Genomic DNA, 19,063 nt, shown 5'->3' on the forward strand with positions numbered 1-19,063 from the left:
AGATTATCAAAGTATGGAGATTCAATTTTAATTTGAGAGTAACACAAAAAGTATTTTGTCGAAGAAGAACGTACACAGTGCAAAACAATATTCTTCCACAATCCACTTTCCACATTCTTAACATACAAAATCATAAATTGCAAGAGACTTGACATGGTAAATGAAAAGAGTCTGATTCAAAATCAATTAGCAGATGTGCATTTTGTTCTGGAGCAGTCTTTTGGCACTCTTCTTCATATTTCCTTCTGCATAATTTATTCTGTCTATATCAGTTTAAGTCTGGGAAAGTACTTTCTCTTCAGCAGCCCCTCCATCATTTTGCCATTAGTCACAATCGGGAAACATCCAAAAGCTTGTTGTCTCGTCATTTTCTGCACAACATTGACATGCAAAGAAAACTGTTTAACTTAAACTTCTTTGCAATATCGATTTGAAAGGCAAAATCAAATCTACACATGCATTATACAATTAATGTGATTTGTGTTATCACCTTCGGTTGATCCCATTTTTTCATTTGAACCGCTTTTCTTCTGCAGCTGCTTCTCCGGCTCATCATAATTAGCTCTCCGAGTGTTGGTGGCCTCCTTATCATGTCACTGCCAACATCTTCATCATCAAAATCTTTGATTCCTACTTCTTGTGTTCTTGAAGTTTCTTTTTCCTTGTTCTCATCCCTTGCAAGGAAACTAAACTGAGGTGCATACAGAGGAAAAAGGCTCTCAAGGAAAGTAGCACCGATTGGACTTGACCTGCCAGTTGCATAGCTGCTTATGCTACTATCTGTCTCCGAGGAGGCCGGAGAGGAAGGTGTTTCGGCCGGTGGAATGGCGGTGGAAACTTTTTCCGATGGCACAACACAGTTTGCAAATGACTCGTCTGCATCAAATGTAAAAGCTTCAAGGTCTAAGCTAGTTATGCTTTCACTGTCATAATTGCAGGTTCCTTTGCCTTTGCCATCGTGACCAAAGTTGCATGCAACAGAAAAACCTGAAGATGATGCTACATGAATGAGGATTTTCTCGGGTTTCGGAAGCACAGGATCAAGTGATACATCTGAGAAATTAGGAAGGGGTTTTCCTGGTTTTTCTTCCCAAACAAATGGAACTGAGGCAATTAGCTTCAGAGGAGTTTGAGGGAAGTGGCTAACTGAAGAAACCTCAGTTTCTGGCTTCCAATATTTCTTAGGAATGCCTGGCTTCACTTCCCATATGAAAGGAACTGAAGGTGGTTCCCTGATATGCTTTTTCTTTGCTGTTTCATTCATTTTTCATTGCTTTGATGCATTTTCAGTGAAGTCCTTTTTATAGTGCTTGTCTCTGTGAATCCATAGGAGTGGTTTAGTACCAACTTTTTTTAACTGTACCATTTTGTTTTCTAAGAGATTAGGCATACCAACCCTCTATTCAAAACCTTCTCACTATGGAGCAAGTTGAATTGGAATGTTACTTGCCATGGCAAATGGTTATATTATATCTTAATTTTCATTGAAAACTTTTTTTTTTTGTTAAATTACATGATGATAACTCTCAATACTCAATAATGTTTTTATTGAGAAAAAAAATTCAATGATGGGACAAAACTCACAAATCAGCAAGATTAATCCTAAATTCCAACATAAAAAGGAGAACCTGGGAGTGAAAATGATCTATACAAAATCTTCTCTAATATGAGCATTTATAATAATAATAAAAAAAAATCTTAAAATTGTCTTAAGAGATAAGATGAAACTAGATCTTAAAGTAATTTAATTAATTTTTTTTAAATATATCAAAATATACAACACTAAATTCACGGAGTTAGATAGAACAAATAAGGATTAAAATACTTAGCATGACTTGAATCGATGCCCTAATCCTTTTTACTCATGCCTCTCATTTAACATGTTGGTTTGTAGACTCTACTTGTCTATTTTGTGATTTACTAATGAATTATTCATTTTTTAGTAGTTGTTTATTTTTATTATTTTAAAATTTTAGCAGGTCAATCCAATCCACGGAATCAGGTAATTCAGTCCAACATTAAAATGGGTCCAATCTAATCCATTTTTTTAGTCGGTTAACAAATTGAATTTATTTTCTTTATTTTGGTAGTTCTATTAACTTAGCTGTTATTTCTACATCAATTTTCCTTTTCAACTAAAATCGTAGATGACACTGGGCTGGTAGTGGAGGCCCATAATATGTTAATGGTCCAATTTCATGGAGTTCTTAAGGTTATTGCTTCCTGCACGTCAGTATTTCTTGCTGCACCTGAGCAAAATCTTACGAGACAGTTTTGTCGCTTTAAAATTGGGCCGCTCTGAAGCCCATTAAAAAAACGAACGATTTCTCCTTTCGGCACCCCCATAAATATATTCGGTGAAGGAAAGGCTATTTCAAAATATAGAAAATAGGTGCCCAAAAAACAAACACTTAAATTGGAGGGTGGTTGTAATTCACTCACGTTGATACATCGAATTCATAGATTTGGGTGTGTTTCTGATTCAAAGGCGAGAGCAAGGTCGTGTAGCAGTCCTAACCTCACTAAATTTCGTGTTTGAAACTCTCTGTTGTTCTTGCAGCTAAGAGAGTACCGATTCCATGGCCACTAAAAACGAAAGCGACGATTCAACCCATACTTCTCCATCATCGTAAGCTAAATTTTCCGTCTATTTGCTTGCTTTATACCACATTATCTTAGCCTAACATGTTTGCGTTGATGATATTCAAAGGGCTGTTGTCCTCTGGTTTATTTGATGTGTACCCTATTCTAAGGGCTTTGCTTAGTCTCCAAAATCTTTTTTTTTTTTTTGGGTTTTGGTGAATTTCTCCTTTTGCGGAAAAAAGGTGTGATTTTGGGTTCAGTGGCATGTGGTCGGCTAATAATGGCTATTGGTGGTTGTGTTTAATTCAGGCCGAAGAACATATACAAAGATCCAGATGATGGGCGGCAACGGTTTTTGCTTGAATTGGAGTTTGTTCAGTGCCTTGCCAATCCTACCTACATCCACTGTATGATTTTCACTTCACTTCATTTGTATGCTTGGATAGTGTGAACTTCATTGAGCAATAGTTCAAGGGGGTCTAGCTAGTTAGTGAGTTGTGTAAATCCAAACACGTGTTTAATTTCTACAGATGAACAAATTATTTAGTTGGAAAGCTAGCAATAAGTTGTGAAAAATGGGTTTTGCAAGTAATTGGGATTCTTTGATACAACCAGCTTATTAAGGACAAGATTAGGCAATTTGCCTTCTACTCTGCTTAAAATAATTTGTTGGGAATTGTTGTTATTGTTGGGTTTCATTGTGATTCTTGATATTGGGGAAACTTGCATACAGAGGCAGTTGATGGAGCCACAATTGTGGTACCTAAAATCCTTTATGTTGTGCCCAAAATTGTGGTTGCCATTCCTTTTTAAAATCTGACAGAAATATGTTTGAGGATTTGAGAGCTTTCTCCATTGATCTTTTCTTTTATCTTTGTTTTTTTGTTTTGCCTTTATCTGGGGAGGATTCCTTATTTTCCTTACCCTGTAATTTCTACTGTCTTTATCAAATTTCTTTTTTACATTTTTAGAAAGTGGAATTTTGAATGTGTGATTTACTTTTGCAGTTTTTATTTTACCTTATTCTTGTATCTATTTCATTTTTAAACAGATTTGGCTCAGAATCGATATTTTGAGGACGAAGCATTCATTGGATACTTAAAGTATCTTCAATATTGGCAGCGCCCTGAATATATTAAATTTATTATGTAAGAATTATCTTCAAATAAGGGATTATGTGATGCAAATCTACTTAAGGCATTCAGTTGTTTCAATTGGGGTAAAAAAGGATAAAAAATTTAGTCTAGGAGGAATACATGGAAGAAATCAACAGTTAATGTAAGTCATGTAACTACGAGAATGAATTGGTTCTGGCACCTTATACTATTTTTGTGTCCTCCCTAACTATTTTGCTCTGACCTAGCTGGATTCCTATCCTGATTTAGTCATGTTGTATGAATGCTAGGTATCCTCATTGTCTTTATTTTCTTGAGCTGCTTCAGAATGCAAATTTTCGCAATGCAATGGCACATCCTGTCAATAAGGTACATGGCAGTATCTGTTTGCCCTCGTATAAAATCATGCTTTCACCTGGAATTCATGTTAGATTGCTCCTGTCTGAAGTGACGCCATTCTCTTTTTCTTGTAGAATACATTCCTCTTTTGGTACTACAATTGGGCTCAATTATAAGCAAAATAATTTAATTTTACATTGAATAAGATTGTTAGTTAAGTTCATGATTTCAAAAAATAAACAGGTATATTTTCTAAATACCCCCATTCATGTTCATTGGAGATGGTGTTGGATTTAAACATAAGGGTATTTTTGAGAAAATAACATTTAATAAGGTTGAGTTCGCTGGAATCTGTTTATATTTATCTCCCACTAATCTTTACCTTTTTTTCCCTTATATTTGAGGCCAAAGAGAATAGCAAATTTTGCTTGTTACTGTATAAAATGAAACAAAGGCGGAGGCAATTCCTTTGGTCATTCTTCTTGAAACTCTGGGGGAATCAACAATCTTTTAGTGTATTTGTGATACTCTGAGTTGATTGGTATTTATAAGATTATGCTTAATGCCACCCTGATATTTATATATGTCATGTGTCACTAATAGTTACCAGATGGCCTGTATTATTGGACATCTTTGAAATAAATAACGGAAAATAGTTGCTTTGCTTTACCTGTATCTCACGGATTGTCCAAACACCATTGTCTCTGTATTTTAGGAACTGGCACATAGACAACAATTCTACTTCTGGAAGAATTATAGGAACAATCGGCTGAAACACATTTTACCAAGATCACTTCCTGAACCTAGTGCCACATCTGCAGTTCCTGCGCCCGTTTCAACTCCAGCTCAGGCACCTGCATCTGCACTACCACCAGTACCTGCTACAAGCGTTGCTGTCACAGCAGCACCTACTCAAGCTCCTTCTCCTATGTCGTTCGGTATGCCCCCTGGCTCTGGTCTAGCTAAAAATGACATGAGGAATCCTACAGTGGACAATAGAAGGAAGAGAAAGTGACTGTTAATACCTCATGTAAATTGATTATAAAAATAGTTCAATGTGGTTGGGTAAGGAATCAGTTTGTTTGAGAGATGGAAGTGTGGACAATGATAGAGCAAAGTTTTTATGCAAATTATTTTTGTTATCTTTAAATATTAGTTAATATTGAGTTGGGCCGACAAGTTCTAATTGAAAATCCATATGCAGTTAGTCAAAACTCATAATTTGTATACATATAGTTTGTGAAATGATTTTCGATTGGCATACTGCCTTTGATGGTTTCTACTTAAATTTCTTTTGTTATGGTGATCTAAAGGAATAGAAAGACAGTGCCTTATACTCTTGTTGAGGATTTTGATTGACTAGTCCATAGCTAGTGTATTTTATTTGAAATTTTGGGGGCATCAGAACGGGGAAAGGAGTTTGCTAGCTGCACTAGGGCAATAATGGTTGAAATTTCGTACAATATGGAAATCGAGTTCAATTGGTATGGTTGGAAATTTTAGAAGCCCCTGTTTGTAGCTGCAAACACCATACGTAGTTTGGGCTTAATTTTGTGGGAGAACCAATTTTCTCTTTAAAAGAACAAGTGTGCTCTTCTTCTAATCTAACCTACTCACTTTATAGTCTACATGAGAAGTCTTGCTTTTGCATCCTTTTGCTCTTATTTCCTCATTCCTTCGAAACACTATTAAAGTTTTTGTGACATTCTTACTGTTTAACTTTTTAAAAATGATTTCACTTTAGAAGTGGGAAGTATAACTATTGGTTAAGTATTTGGATTGTCAAAATATATCTTAAAATCTCAACTGTTTTTAATAATCATTACAAATTTACACTTTTTGTCTTAGACCCCATGATCAATTGTTACACTCATAGCAGCTAATTGTAATGCATATTATCTATTAATGTTCATTCTCTTCAACGGTCAACTAATATAGCTGTCTGTCCATTTGTAACTAGCACCAAGGAAAGTTGGTTAGAATGAGCGGTGTTAATAAAAGTGAGATATTGTATTTTGGATTATTAAAAATAATAAGATTTGTGATCAAGATTTCTCGAGGAGGCCGTGAAATTGTATCCATATTCTGTGCTTTAAAAGTGATGTGAAAGGGTTACACGACAGATTCTTTTTATACATTACACTAATGTGGGTTCCTTTATTCTTTACTTAGTCCTATCCTACTGCATTTCCTTTGTGGGTTATTCAGAAACTTTCTTTCAAAGCAATTCCAACTTGCTTAGAATTGTGACTTGACGGGCTTCCTATATACAAATATAAAGTATAACAACATTTTCACAATAACACTCCTGTGCAGAAATGTTACTTTACTTTCCCATTCTTGTTTGTGTAGTAACTGTTTGTGACAATTTAATGCGTTTGACCCACCACAAATACTCACCAACTTTTCCGTCTTGTTCTGGCAAAATATCCCAGTTGTCCAAGAGTCACAAATTGCATGTTTAAGTACTCGTCGCATCATGAGGCGAGCACAACCGGAAATAGAGGGAACAAATTATTTATTAAACATTATCGTTATACACTATGATTTTACTCGGTCTTATAGTGGACTAATTATTTTGGAATAATTATTATGGAATAATCTTATGTGCGTAATAATATCAACTTTTGGGTGGAGTTTTAAATTGATAAATAGAACCGCACGACTAAAAGAATGATGAAATATAGTGTAGTAAACGAAAACTATGAAACCACATCATCAGCACAACCAGATTATATTACAAAGTTGGCATGCTCCATTGCACTGCAAGTGCAAAAGGTCAGTAAATGCCATACATACAGAGAGAGGCAATTTGTCTGTGCTGCCTCTCCAAACTTTTCATTATTATTATTAGAGATTGGACCAGAGGATCCTTGAGGAATGTGGCCTTTAGCAGGAGAATAAGTAAGCTTAAGGTTTCTCCCAATCATGAGATATACATTATGATACAACATTAAGCTGGAACAGCTTCCGGCACTTTGCCATTGCTTGAGGGTACCAAGCTATCATAATATTCAACCAGCACCTTCCATCCACCAGGGCACATAAATCCATCAGGAGGACTTTCTTTATTCCTTGCGAGTGTACGCATCTGAAAATGCAACTAACCCTTGTTAACATAATATTCAACCATCAAGAACATCTATTCCAAGGTTTGGAATTCAGAGAATAAACATACCTTTGTGCCTGAGATGAACAGAAAGTCCTGAGGCCTTGAAGGGTCAAAGAATGCCATTTTACCCTGAGTCTTGTCATATGCAGCAACCTGCAAAAGAATGAAAATGATCATCACCACATACATAGTGAACTTTACTTCACTCAACATCAGTGAGAATGCTAATTCTCAATCTCAATTACCCTGAAAGGAAGAATGTTCAGTCGTTCTAGTCCTGGTGCCATGCTCAATACTTTCTTCCCATGGTCAGCATCATACAGATCTCTTTTCTCAACTGGATGGCTCATGCCTGCAGGGTCACGACCAACAATGTAGAAGTTAGCCCCTGCATTTATCCTAGCCTTTGCATGCCACTGCACCTCTGTGGGTCCAGCATAGTGCATCGGAGAAGGGAATATCGATACAACAGTTGTCTCTGGATCAAGAACACCATCCTCCAGTACCTAAACAAACAACAAATTCATACAACTCAGTTTTTCTGTTGAAAGAAACAATGCTAATACAGTCAATGTGTGTGTGTCTGTCAAGAAAAGTTGCAAACCAACTGGATTATTAAAATCCAACAGAAAAGGCGAACAAAGTGAAATAGCTCAACCGTGAAAAGAGAGTAATTTGGTTTAGTAAACACACCTTTTCATGTTGTTTCATTCTCCAATCAAGGGGGACATCATCAGCTTTGGTATAGCCTCCCAGTGGATGAAGCAAGAGGACAGGGTTCTTATAGCCCATCTCAAGAAGCCGTCTTCGAGTGTCGGTCATCAGCAAAGCATGGCCATTGTGAACAGGATTCCGGAGCTGGAAGGCAAATACAGCATCAGCATTGCGCCTTGTGAACTCTGAACGAAGTTCTGCAGGGGACAGCCGAAAATGATCAAGTCCATCATTGTACTTGATGGGTTCGATGACCTCTAGGTCACCCCCAATCAACCAATTTCCAGCATTGCTTATTGTTTGTTCAACATAAGGTAGGCCAGGGGCAGTGGTTCCCCAAGTTCGGGCTATTCTTTCTTCTTTAGGGTGCTTATAAATCTCAATACTGAAATAACCAAAAGAAAAACGTAAGTCATAGGAATTACTAACATGCACACATATAATAAAGCTGTTCAAAACATCAACCTCAACTGTAATATTATTGACATTTGACCCATCCTACGTGTAAGAATCCTAACGATATTCACAATACAAGTCCCTAGAACTTTGTCAAACCATATTATCTCAGGTTTCGTATCAATGTTAACTTGAATATCTGAATCATGTATATGCTTTTGGACAGCTTTTGGACAGCACTGTCTTAATACGGATCAAATGGATAAGGCACGCAAACTTTATTGTCAAGGAACCTATACCAACATGCCTTCAAACCTAAGAAGCCTGATAAAACTGTTAATCCAGGGGTATTTTGGAACAAGAAGGTCAAAATACAATCTGCTGTCGTGTATTCTGGGACCACATAAAGGAAAAAAAAAACCGCAAATCCATATACATATGTCCGTACAAGCACAAAATCTATTGAATAATTTATAGTTACGGCAAAGTATTGAAATTCTGACATCCTTGACTCGATCTTCTTATGTTAACTTTTCCAATAGAAGTCACCAAGTTGAAAGCAGAACAATATAACCTCCATAAGATTGGATCGACATGAATAAAAATAATGATGAGAAAATCAACAAAGTGGAGACAACGACAGTAGTGGAAACGGTCTCAAATTCCACTACGACATTGTATAAGTGATTGACTATTCAACCAATAGCATCACAATACAAAACAAACAGGAATTCACCAAAGAAACAAAAACATATACGGAAATCCTAATCCCCAGCAAATTCGTTTCCCATTTTCGCATCGCCCCCTATCCCAGTATTGATCAAATTCAATTGCACACGAAAACTTCAGTTGTCAATAGTTAATATTTAAACTGCACATATTTTGTGTCACAACAACATACCATTGTGTCACAGCAAATTTTGTGTACCACTAGCGTGCCTACTCTCTTCACAGTTAATACTCCTAATTTCATATTTTTCTCATACGATTGTAGAAACTAATAACAAGGGTATGATTCCCATAAACTCAAATAATCAATAAGAAATCTGAGTACGACTTATTAGGACTAATAAGACAGTTATTTACAAGTCAACAAACTTTCCATACCATACATGACAATGACAATTTCTGATCGAATAATAGTGTATCAAAAATATCAAATGACGTAAGTACATTCTAAATGAATGAAAAATATACATATAAAAAAAATAACTCTTCCCCTCCTACTTGATTATTGATGAACTACACACAAGAAGAAAAATTGAAAGCTGCAAAGAACAAGGCACAAAAAACATGCTAATTGAACATGGAATGAACGCATGATATAAAAAAACATAAACGAGGGGCAGATGTGAGTGTCTTACTCATTGAGAATGGCAACAGGGTCTCCTTTGGAATCGAAAAGAGCTACCCTTTTGTTGTCCCCGATCCGATGCTTCTGCTCATCATCGATGGCGAGGACGATAGGCACCGACATGTTGACGAGGGAGCCATCGTCGAGTCGGAGCGAATTGAAATGAAGCGTTTGGAGGAACTCGGCTTCTTTCATGAAGCCTTTGAGGGGTGTGGCCCATCCTTCACTGAGGACGTGAACCCACTGCAAGTCGATTCGCGAAAGCTTGATCCTCGGCAACGACAGCGCCTCACCCTTCTTCAAATCTCTATCCGAATCCTTCACCACGAGCTCAACCAGCTTCCCTCCGTCAGGTTCGATCAACCCGCACGAAACACGCACCCCCACTTGCCTCCTCGCCCTGAAACTCACACAGGCGTTGACTTTCGGGGCAGTGGCGAAATGGGTTTCGAAGGTTTTGGAGAGAGAATGGGAGGGAAAGGAGGTTTGGGTGAAAAAAGTGGCCATGGACGCCATTGAAGTGAGTTGTGTTGTTGTGTTGAGTTGAGGACCCTTATGAGAATGTGCTTTATAAAATAGAAAAGGTCGAGTTAGTGGAGAAGGAGGGGCAAATGGGTAATTGAAGGAGGCCCAAATTGTGAACTTGCTTTCTTACTCTGATTGATGCTGATCGTAACAGACAACCTGGGTTGCTCAGAAACGATGAGTTTGGGATTTTATATATAAAGGGGTTCCTTTGATAGAGACTGGTTCGAGAGGATGAACCTAGACACTTCTTTTTTACCATTGTTAGAGAGAGATAGTTTTGTCTTTACTGTGCATTTAATTTCCTTCACTTTTACCAATTAATATATTAATTAATTGTCATCATTGTGTTCTGTGCATTGCTGATCTGTTTCATGACCTCGGTATCTCTTCTTTATGTTATGTTTTTGTTTTTTTGTTTTTTATCTATCAATCAATAATTCGTATTCTTTCCATATTTTAAGAGTGTTATCAGCTAACTGATTTTTTATATTCGCAGATGCTAAATAAGCAATTGAATCAGTTTTTTTTCTTCTTAATTTATGAATTTATGCTTTATTAACGGCCTGTAAAAAAGTATATTTCATCTTTAATTTCTTATCATGGTGTTATCAATTTTCCAACTTTATTAACCATATGAAAAAATATAATAATCTCGTTTAATTTATCTTATTTTTACAGTTACAATAAAAAAAAATTATTCAAACAAAATAGCTGCATTTTTTAATTTTAATTCAATTATTGATTACTTACTTCAAAAATATGAAAGAATGATAAACAATCTTTAAATATATGATTTTTTTATTATATACTAATATATCAATGATGCTAATTAAATATATAAACTTTAATCATATTATTTTGATTTGAAAAAGAAAATACTGATGATGATCATTATCTGTGAATAACTAATATATAGTATAATATACATTCATAGTATGTATAATTTTGTAAAATAATAATAGTAGTTAAATGATGAAAGAGATAATTAAGTGAAATGACTTAAAAAGGTAGCATTTGACGATTTTGAAGTTGGAATAATAGTTTTAACATCTGATTCAGTTTGAAATAAACAGTGAAGACGCGGTTGGTACACAAATCCTTGACTTACTTTATCGATAATTAGTGGTAGGAACAAGGCGGCAAGCGTTAGCCAAACCCAACTTGATAACTTTATCAATAATCAATATTAATTAATTAATTAATTATTAACACCGATTTACTTTTAATTATTAAGTAAAAAACCACTCAATTAAATAAAACATTTTAAATTAATCCACAAATCGTTTAGCGACTATTTTAAATGTCCAATAAACTTATAAAAATATTAAAATTATATAAAGTACATTCGCAAATCAATTACTACTACTGTTTTGCGACAACAAGCAGTGTAATCCAATCCAATTAAAAAGCAAAGTCAAACTTATTAGAATTAATTCAATTCTCATCTTTTCAATGAGCTAGAGAGAATAATGATAATGGGACATCATAATGAAAATTCCAACTACACATTCTCTAGCATGTTTGTGGACCTTTTTAACATTTCAAAACCAAAACAAAAAAAAAAATCTTCATTCTATATTCTATATTTATAATAGTTAAAAAAAGTGTGATAGTGCTGCTGCATGCGAAACCAAAGTAGTTGGCTAAAAAGGTGGAAGCAGCCTCACCCATACACATGTAAATAAACTTAACAAATAATGAATGAATGTTATTTAGTGTATTAAATGTTTTTTTTTTACCTAAACTTGTTATTTTATTGAATGAGAAAATGTGTTTTGAAATTAGCGTGAATCTTCTTGATTTGAAATTGGAGATTCAAAAAGGCGTGGGGTAGGTATAATAGAATATAGGGTGGAGAAGGAAAAAGTGAGCTCATTCCTTGGGTCATTCGAAGAGGTACACAGTGAACGTTCCCTCTTTCACGTCCTCATTCATGCATTGCACCATTCCTAAGTGTTCGTGTGTAGAACAAACTCTTCCAAATCTAAGGCCAGTTTCAAAGTTTGAATATCCACATTTTTTTTCTTTCGTTAAAATTTGGCATGTGTCTACTTATGTACTCTATTGTTTTAAATAATATTCAATACTGTCAGAAGCATTCACTTTAATTGAATAAGATAAGATTCCTTTGCAAGGTTATAGATATTCCCCCACTAATGTTTTTTAAGCGTAGGCGTGATTTTAATATTTTTTTAAGACACAAAATGTAATAAATTTTATTGATTTTCATCAAATATTTATAAAAAAAATATTTTACTGTCTTCATTTAACCATTATAATATATACATGAATGAACTAAAAATTCAATAAAAATAAATGTAAAAATGACGGTTAAACAAAATAAAAAACTTTAAAACAGGTATACTTGAAAATTAACATATATGGAGTGTTATACAACATAAATACTTATTTCATATTACTCTTGTCCTTCGTATAAGTTCATTAAAAGTATTTAGTTGATTATCCAACTTTTAAAATAATATTACCAATTTCCAAAATTATGTCATATTACACATTGGATAAAGGGTAATGTTTTAATATCTGTATATTATACAGGAGGAAGACTTTACAAGATCGACTATTATAATTATTCCAAAGATTTAATTATACAAAATGTTTAAGGACACAAAATAATCTAGAGAACATTAGAGATTTAAAAAGAATAAATATGAAGAAAAATAAATGTCTAATCTAAACCATAACATCTCCCTCTACCTAATCAAGATCAACAGAAATTCCTCATCTGCTCACACCAAATTATGGAGATCATGGCAAAGAAAAAAACAAACAAGAAACAACGACACATAGAAAAATGTATGCTAACGAAATTAAATTAACAAATAACAGTCAAGTCATTGTAACACAAATAACATGTAATACCAAACAATAGTAGACACTCTAACTCAATTATTTTGATACATGTAATGAAATCAAATTTACTGAAAACTTGCAGTTGTAGTGGCTCTACTAATCTGCAGATAGTCATTACCAATAGATTTCACCTTACAATACACAAGGTTAATCCATGATCACCTATGGTCATTATCCTACCTTAGACTAAGACCTCCTGCTACACAAATCATATAAACCATTATACTCTATACGAGTTTGAATAATCATCTAGAGTGTCAGTATATAAACTTACTTGAATCCATAAATTAGTACATACATTATATTACAACCAAAAGAATTTCTCCATAAAATTTTCACATATTTAACATGTTATCTCATAATAACTCATATCTTATGCAAAACACATAAAGATAGGTCTCAAAATACCAACCAATATCATTCATGCATAACTTCATACATCATATTTTTAAAACTAACTCAATCAATCACAGGTAAAAATAAGGAACTAAAACTCTGAAGCATTCTCACATGAACTAGAGATTCTCGCTTGATCGACAGAGACTCCCATTTAAGTTAAAAATTATCGTTTAAGCTAAAAATTAAGTAAAAACAAAAAGAATTTTAGTGACTTTCTCTCGCTTGAGCGAGAAGTCGGTCGCTTGAGTGACCCAATTTGACGCTTGAACTAGAAATTCTCGCTTTAGCAATAACTCGAACAAAGAGTAAAGTGAAATTTTGGTTACATGATATATTATTAAGATTAAATATAATTTATCAGACGAAACACAATATTTTTATACTAAACTATTTTTAGCACTTTCACAATGTTTTTATACTAAACTATTTTTAACACTTTGTCAAATTCATAGGTATTATATTTTAACAATATAGAATAAATTACACTGAAACATTTGTTCCATATCAAATTAACATAATTTAAGTTTTGTTATCTCTTAACTGTGACTCTTGATTGGTTCTTACAACAATTTCACATAAAAAAAAGTATATTTTTATTGGAGGAAGTTTCTAAATATATAAGATGTGGATTCGGATACACATATAAATGGTATGCAAATTAGACAAGTCATTGTAGAAACTAAAATGATGGTAAGACACATATAAATGATGTGCAAATTAGATATATCATTGTACAAACTAAAGCAATCATAACCCATGAGTATTGTTTGACAAATTCCCCAAGTTAATGGTTGTTTTTGGATATCTTCAAAGCAATTAGGGTCATTCATTCTATCCGAAAAAAAAAAACTGAAATAGTACTTTACTAATTAAGTTGATAATTTGATAATTACGAAAAATAGTCTAAAAAACACAAGACATGACGAAATATATATCATATTTATCGAAAAAAACTGCATGAGATAAAATTAAAACAAAATTGAAACATTTTAAAATAGAAAGATTAAATAATTTTAGTTAACCAATAATGATAAAATATAATTTTACTAATTAATACAACTTAATAATTTTATCATCATTAGTTTAATTAACAATGATAAAGTAACAAACATGAAATTTTAAACTATACATTTATTTTAAAATATAGTCTAATTCTTAATTTTTTAAACTTTTTGTTATTCATTAATTTCATATATGATTTGAAGTAAAATGTATGCAATAATTTTAATCTATGAGTAAATTAAAATTTAAGGAAGTGTAATGAGTTTCCTGCTTATTATTCTGAACTGAACTAATTTTAGTGGAAATGATAATAAGTTTTAAAATGTTAAGCTTTATCTTTTAAACATTGAACCCACAGGTTGTCCGTTGCTATACTTAATGATTATTATTAATCCTTAATTAACAATTTGAGTAGTTGACTTTTCAGTTTGTTGCATGGGTCTGCTTGTTTATTTATTTTTTCCTCTAGAGATAAATAGTTTTGAATAAAATAATCACATATTTCAATCCTTGAACATGTTTTTAGGCAAACTTGTTTTAAAAAATGGTTTTATCTTCTATTAGAAAAAAAACTTACAAAAAACAAATGCAGTAAAAAAAATGGAACATTTTTAAAAACACGAAGCTAAACACATTAGTTTTTAGCTATATAAAAAAATCACTTAAAAATAAATATCTTTTTTGCTATCACACTTTTTTAGAAAAAAAAAAAAAAAAAAAAAACAGAAACAAAACTCTATATTGTTTGTTACAAAATTCTCATATGTAATACAACAAATATTTTTCTCTATTCTCATATCACCGAAATTTCATTTAATATTTTTAAATAATTCAACACAAAGTGAGAAAGAGACCCATAATAAAAAAAAGGTTAAGAATTTCAACATTTACCTCTCAGTTTGTATAAACAAAACGCACCATTAAACTAAAAAAAATTAAGAAGAGAGACACTCTTGCACTAAATGAGAGGGCATCAAATTTTGCAATATAATTTATACCCACATCATTATTTTTCTATAATTATACTTATGGAATACAGAAATGCAAATAAAACTAATCAAATAATTCTACCAACCACATGTTTGAGCTTGACTGGGTAGGAGAAACTAATTAAGGTAAAGCAAAACTTCATGGACTTACAATGAATAAATCCACAATGCAAAATACACGACTCATCTCTATAACTTCTAAAATTAATAAAATTCAATTCAAATTTAAAAAGAATAAATACATATTGCAAAAAATAAGTATTTTACTTTAAAAACAATACTAAGCCTTAACTCTTCGCCTTCTTTGGATTTTTGTTTTATTATGTGCATTTCTTTATTTATTTTTTCTTAAAAGTGTTGTGGTCATAATATAAAAAGATATATGAAAAAAATAATTAATCCTCATCTTAAACAATTGATTTTTCCTTTATTTAAAAAAATATTATTTTTTATTTTTTTTTGTATACAATAAATACTAAGAGTGACAAAATTATTGTATGTTTATGTTATCAATATTTTACTGTTATTTAATATTGATTTATAATTAAGGAATTAGTAAAAGGTTATTATTTTGACACACACACACACATATTTGTCATATAATTAATTTTTCTTAATATTTATATTTTATAAATAAATAATAAAATTAATACATAAATAAAATTAATTAGTTTAATTTAAAGTTAAATAAAATCATTTATTTTAATACATTATTATTGTTATTATTTTAAGTTTAACTTTTAAATATTAAATTTTCTAATAATTTTATAAATTTAAAATTTAATTTATATTTTCTAAATTTTGCTTATATTAAATTATTTAAAAAAATACTTTTTATAAATTTTTTAAAACAAATTAATATAAAATAAATTTATTCTATTATATGAATCAAATTTAACATAAAATTTTATCTCATTTACTTTTCTTAACAATCTCACTTTTGGTTTTTTTTTTTCACTCTCCTCTCAATTCAACCAAATAAAGGCTAAGTGAGTCAATTTATTTAATCCACCAAAAGAAAATGTATGAATTAAATTAATTAAGGTGAGTTAAGTCTTAACATATTGGAGTGTGTTCTAGTCACATCTCACATCTCTAGCATAATTGATATAAATTATGAATGAATAAATGAATAAAATGGTTTTTGAAGTTATGTCATTGGATAAGAAATTAAAATAATAATATAAAAAAAATTAGCCTTGGTTAAATTTATAGTACTATTATTTGAGTGTTTTATTTAATGTGATCTATAATTAATTAAAGTTTAATCAAACTCCCAAATTTTAAAAATACAATAATGTAATTACTATTTTTAGTAGTTAATAATAATAAAGTGAAAAAATTGAACAGGTTATAGCTCACAAAGGACATAAGAAAAAACACAATAGGGTCTTTGCTTGTATCTTATCTTGGATGTGCTTAATTAGTCGACAAAATTAATAAGAAAGTAAATAATAATGGTGATTGAATGTCTATTAGGTATCTTAATAATGCTTATCTGACACACATATGGGGCAAGCATAGCATAAATATCCTATCAGGAAGTGACAATTTGATTCTGATCACAAAATTAATTTAATCACACTTCTGCTATATTTAATGTAAAAGCAATGTCCATCAGTAAAACAAAAGGTAGTGGAGTGGGGAATCTATTACTACAACTTACAACACAAACTAATCTTATTTTCCAAAAACCCAAAACTAAGTAAAAAATATATGCCCACATAAACACTCAGAAGAAAAATATTTTAGGGTTCACAATAACTAAAAATAAAATTATATACGTACAAGTTTATATTTTTAAGTATTTGGTTTCCAAAACTGTATTTATTGAAGTTGCTTGCAATTAGGTTCTTTATGTGGCTAAGGAATCAAGTTTTAAGCTATTAAGAATTTTTGTCTTTATAAGATATTTGAAGTTGTTGGGTTTATGTATATATTTTTTATATGGTTTATGGTTATCGAAAGATTGTGATTTTATGATTATGCGGTTATTGTTGGATTATATTTTGGATTATGCTTATTTGAGAGATTATGGGTTTATGTATATATCACAATATTCTTGGACATATAAGAATTTAACACTAATTTGACATCAAAATTTTAAAAAAATGGTGTTATGAGTTTTTATTTTTATATAATATTTAATTTTATCTATTTTATTCATGATTTTAACTCACACTTATACTGTTCTCACAAATATTTTTTTTAATATTTGAAAAGCTTTTCGCATTTTAATATAATTGAGAGGTAGAGAAGTTCAAATACAATTATAGTAGCATCCCCTAATTTTCTTTTCTTTCTTTGTCCACACATAACATGCGTCAATTCAGTCAAAAAGGATTCACCCAATTAACAATAATTGAGTTGCTATGATGATTAAATTATTGATCACGTACACCACAAAGCTTTGTTGAGAAGACATGAAAGAAAAAGGAGTGCTATAAAAACAAAGGAGTTTGTCAAATTTTCAAATAACACGAGAGCGAAAGAAAACAAATGGGCCTTATATAGTTTACTTTATGCACTCCAAACAAGAAAATAAATGAAACCCAAAAACCATGAAAAAGGCAAAACTATATAATTTTCCTGTATTTATTAAATTGAAAAAGGACATTATTTTTTTTCCCTTTTCAATTTATTTTCTCTTTTAATCCTCTTTCATTTTTCTCGTATTAAACAATATAAAGTCCTTTTTTTCTCATCACTTTTTTGACTTGAGATTGGTGTGCCAACAGTTTGATTCATTTGTTTTTTGTTCAAAAATAGGTTCATTCATTGGAACCAGCCACCCACTTTTCTCAAACTGGGCCTCACCGACATACTTGAATTGAATTGGGTGCGATTAAGTTGGGCTATCCTAATTCCCTGACTTAAAAGGTACTTTCTGTTTTTACCTCCTTATTTTACTTTGGTACCTCCCTTTCCCTTTTTTTTTTCATTTACCCTATCTTGTCTCGACAATAGCAATTTCCATTACAAATAGTCGAATGGCTCAAAAACTAAAAGGCGTGAATGAGAGCTTTCGAGATGAAAATTCGCTAAATGAGATCCATAAAACAAATTTTGCGATAGAAAAATATTGTGGTTGAATAAGAACATAATAAGGATTAAAAGTGCAATAAACTTTTTTACGGGGTAAATTTAATTGATGTATAAGGTGATCTGTGTAAAAAATTCATGATAACTTCCTTCAAGAAGATTTTAATTTATGTATACTTTTAACTCATGGATAATTTTGTTTCATATTTTTTTTCTTATTTTGGATATTTTTTATAAATAAGTTTATCTAAGTAAAAACCCAAAGGTACATCTAGAAAAAAAGTTGTTAAAAATTTGACAAATTTAATTTTTATAAATGAAAAGGATAAAAGTATCTTTTCAGATGAAAGAAAGTTGCATTGCTTAAAAAGAAGAAGAAGGTTTGTGTAATACCCCAACCTTTGTAATTTTGTGATTTTTTTTAATAATTAAATGTAGGTTCTAATTAACTTGGCGACTTTAAGTTGAACTGCCCAATGCTGCTGGATTTGGGCCATTCTTATATTCGAATCACACGTACGGTTGGAGTCCATCCAATAATTACCCCTGTACGGTCCACTATCACCCATTTCTTATTATTGCTAATTTATAAAATATATGACAGCTTTAAAAAAAATCA

General features: G+C 31.7%; 3 protein-coding genes across 3 annotated transcripts; 1 reads left to right on the forward strand and 2 right to left on the reverse strand.

Annotated features, from left to right (window-relative positions):
* Positions 1-71: 71 nt before the first annotated feature.
* LOC114192274 (hydroxyproline-rich glycoprotein family protein) lies at positions 72-1,287 on the reverse strand. The gene is made up of 2 exons (XM_028081943.2): positions 491-1,287; positions 72-371 (listed from the first exon to the last, which is right to left on the reverse strand). Exons 1-2 carry the CDS (start codon positions 1,262-1,264, stop codon positions 264-266), a joined length of 882 nt encoding a protein of 293 aa, XP_027937744.1. The 5' UTR covers positions 1,265-1,287; the 3' UTR covers positions 72-263.
* A 1,089-nt stretch (positions 1,288-2,376) lies between these two features.
* MED31 (SOH1 family protein) lies at positions 2,377-5,325 on the forward strand. The gene is made up of 5 exons (XM_028079074.2): positions 2,377-2,629; positions 2,893-2,990; positions 3,635-3,731; positions 3,989-4,067; positions 4,753-5,325. Exons 1-5 carry the CDS (start codon positions 2,580-2,582, stop codon positions 5,050-5,052), a joined length of 624 nt encoding a protein of 207 aa, XP_027934875.1. The 5' UTR covers positions 2,377-2,579; the 3' UTR covers positions 5,053-5,325.
* Positions 5,326-6,755: 1,430 nt separating this feature from the next.
* Positions 6,756-10,308, reverse strand: APS1 (ATP sulfurylase 1). Its single transcript, XM_028080105.2, has 5 exons — positions 9,624-10,308; positions 7,843-8,248; positions 7,395-7,655; positions 7,216-7,302; positions 6,756-7,128 (listed from the first exon to the last, which is right to left on the reverse strand). The coding sequence occupies exons 1-5, from the start codon at positions 10,127-10,129 to the stop codon at positions 6,991-6,993; spliced, it is 1,398 nt and encodes a 465-aa protein (XP_027935906.1). The 5' UTR covers positions 10,130-10,308; the 3' UTR covers positions 6,756-6,990.
* Positions 10,309-19,063: the final 8,755 nt, after the last annotated feature.

The sequence above is a fragment of the Vigna unguiculata genome, chromosome 7 (genome assembly GCF_037176805.1).
Source record: "Vigna unguiculata cultivar grain cowpea cultivar isolate G323 ecotype 2 chromosome 7, ASM3717680v1, whole genome shotgun sequence".
NCBI lineage: Eukaryota > Viridiplantae > Streptophyta > Magnoliopsida > Fabales > Fabaceae > Vigna > Vigna unguiculata.

Coding starts and splice junctions, on each gene's coding strand:
- LOC114192274 (XM_028081943.2), bottom strand. CDS start 1,264: ATGAATGAAACAGCAAAGAAAAAGCATATCAGGGAACCACCTTCAGTT. Junction 372..490: donor AAAAATGGGATCAACCGAAG/GTGATAACACAA, acceptor AATGTTGTGCAG/AAAATGACGAGACAACAAGC.
- MED31 (XM_028079074.2), top strand. CDS start 2,580: ATGGCCACTAAAAACGAAAGCGACGATTCAACCCATACTTCTCCATCA. Junction 2,991..3,634: donor CAATCCTACCTACATCCACT/GTATGATTTTCA, acceptor ATTTTTAAACAG/ATTTGGCTCAGAATCGATAT. Junction 3,732..3,988: donor GAATATATTAAATTTATTAT/GTAAGAATTATC, acceptor TATGAATGCTAG/GTATCCTCATTGTCTTTATT.
- APS1 (XM_028080105.2), bottom strand. CDS start 10,129: ATGGCGTCCATGGCCACTTTTTTCACCCAAACCTCCTTTCCCTCCCAT. Junction 8,249..9,623: donor CCTGTTGCCATTCTCAATGA/GTAAGACACTCA, acceptor TGGTTATTTCAG/TATTGAGATTTATAAGCACC. Junction 7,303..7,394: donor TGAACATTCTTCCTTTCAGG/GTAATTGAGATT, acceptor ATTCTTTTGCAG/GTTGCTGCATATGACAAGAC.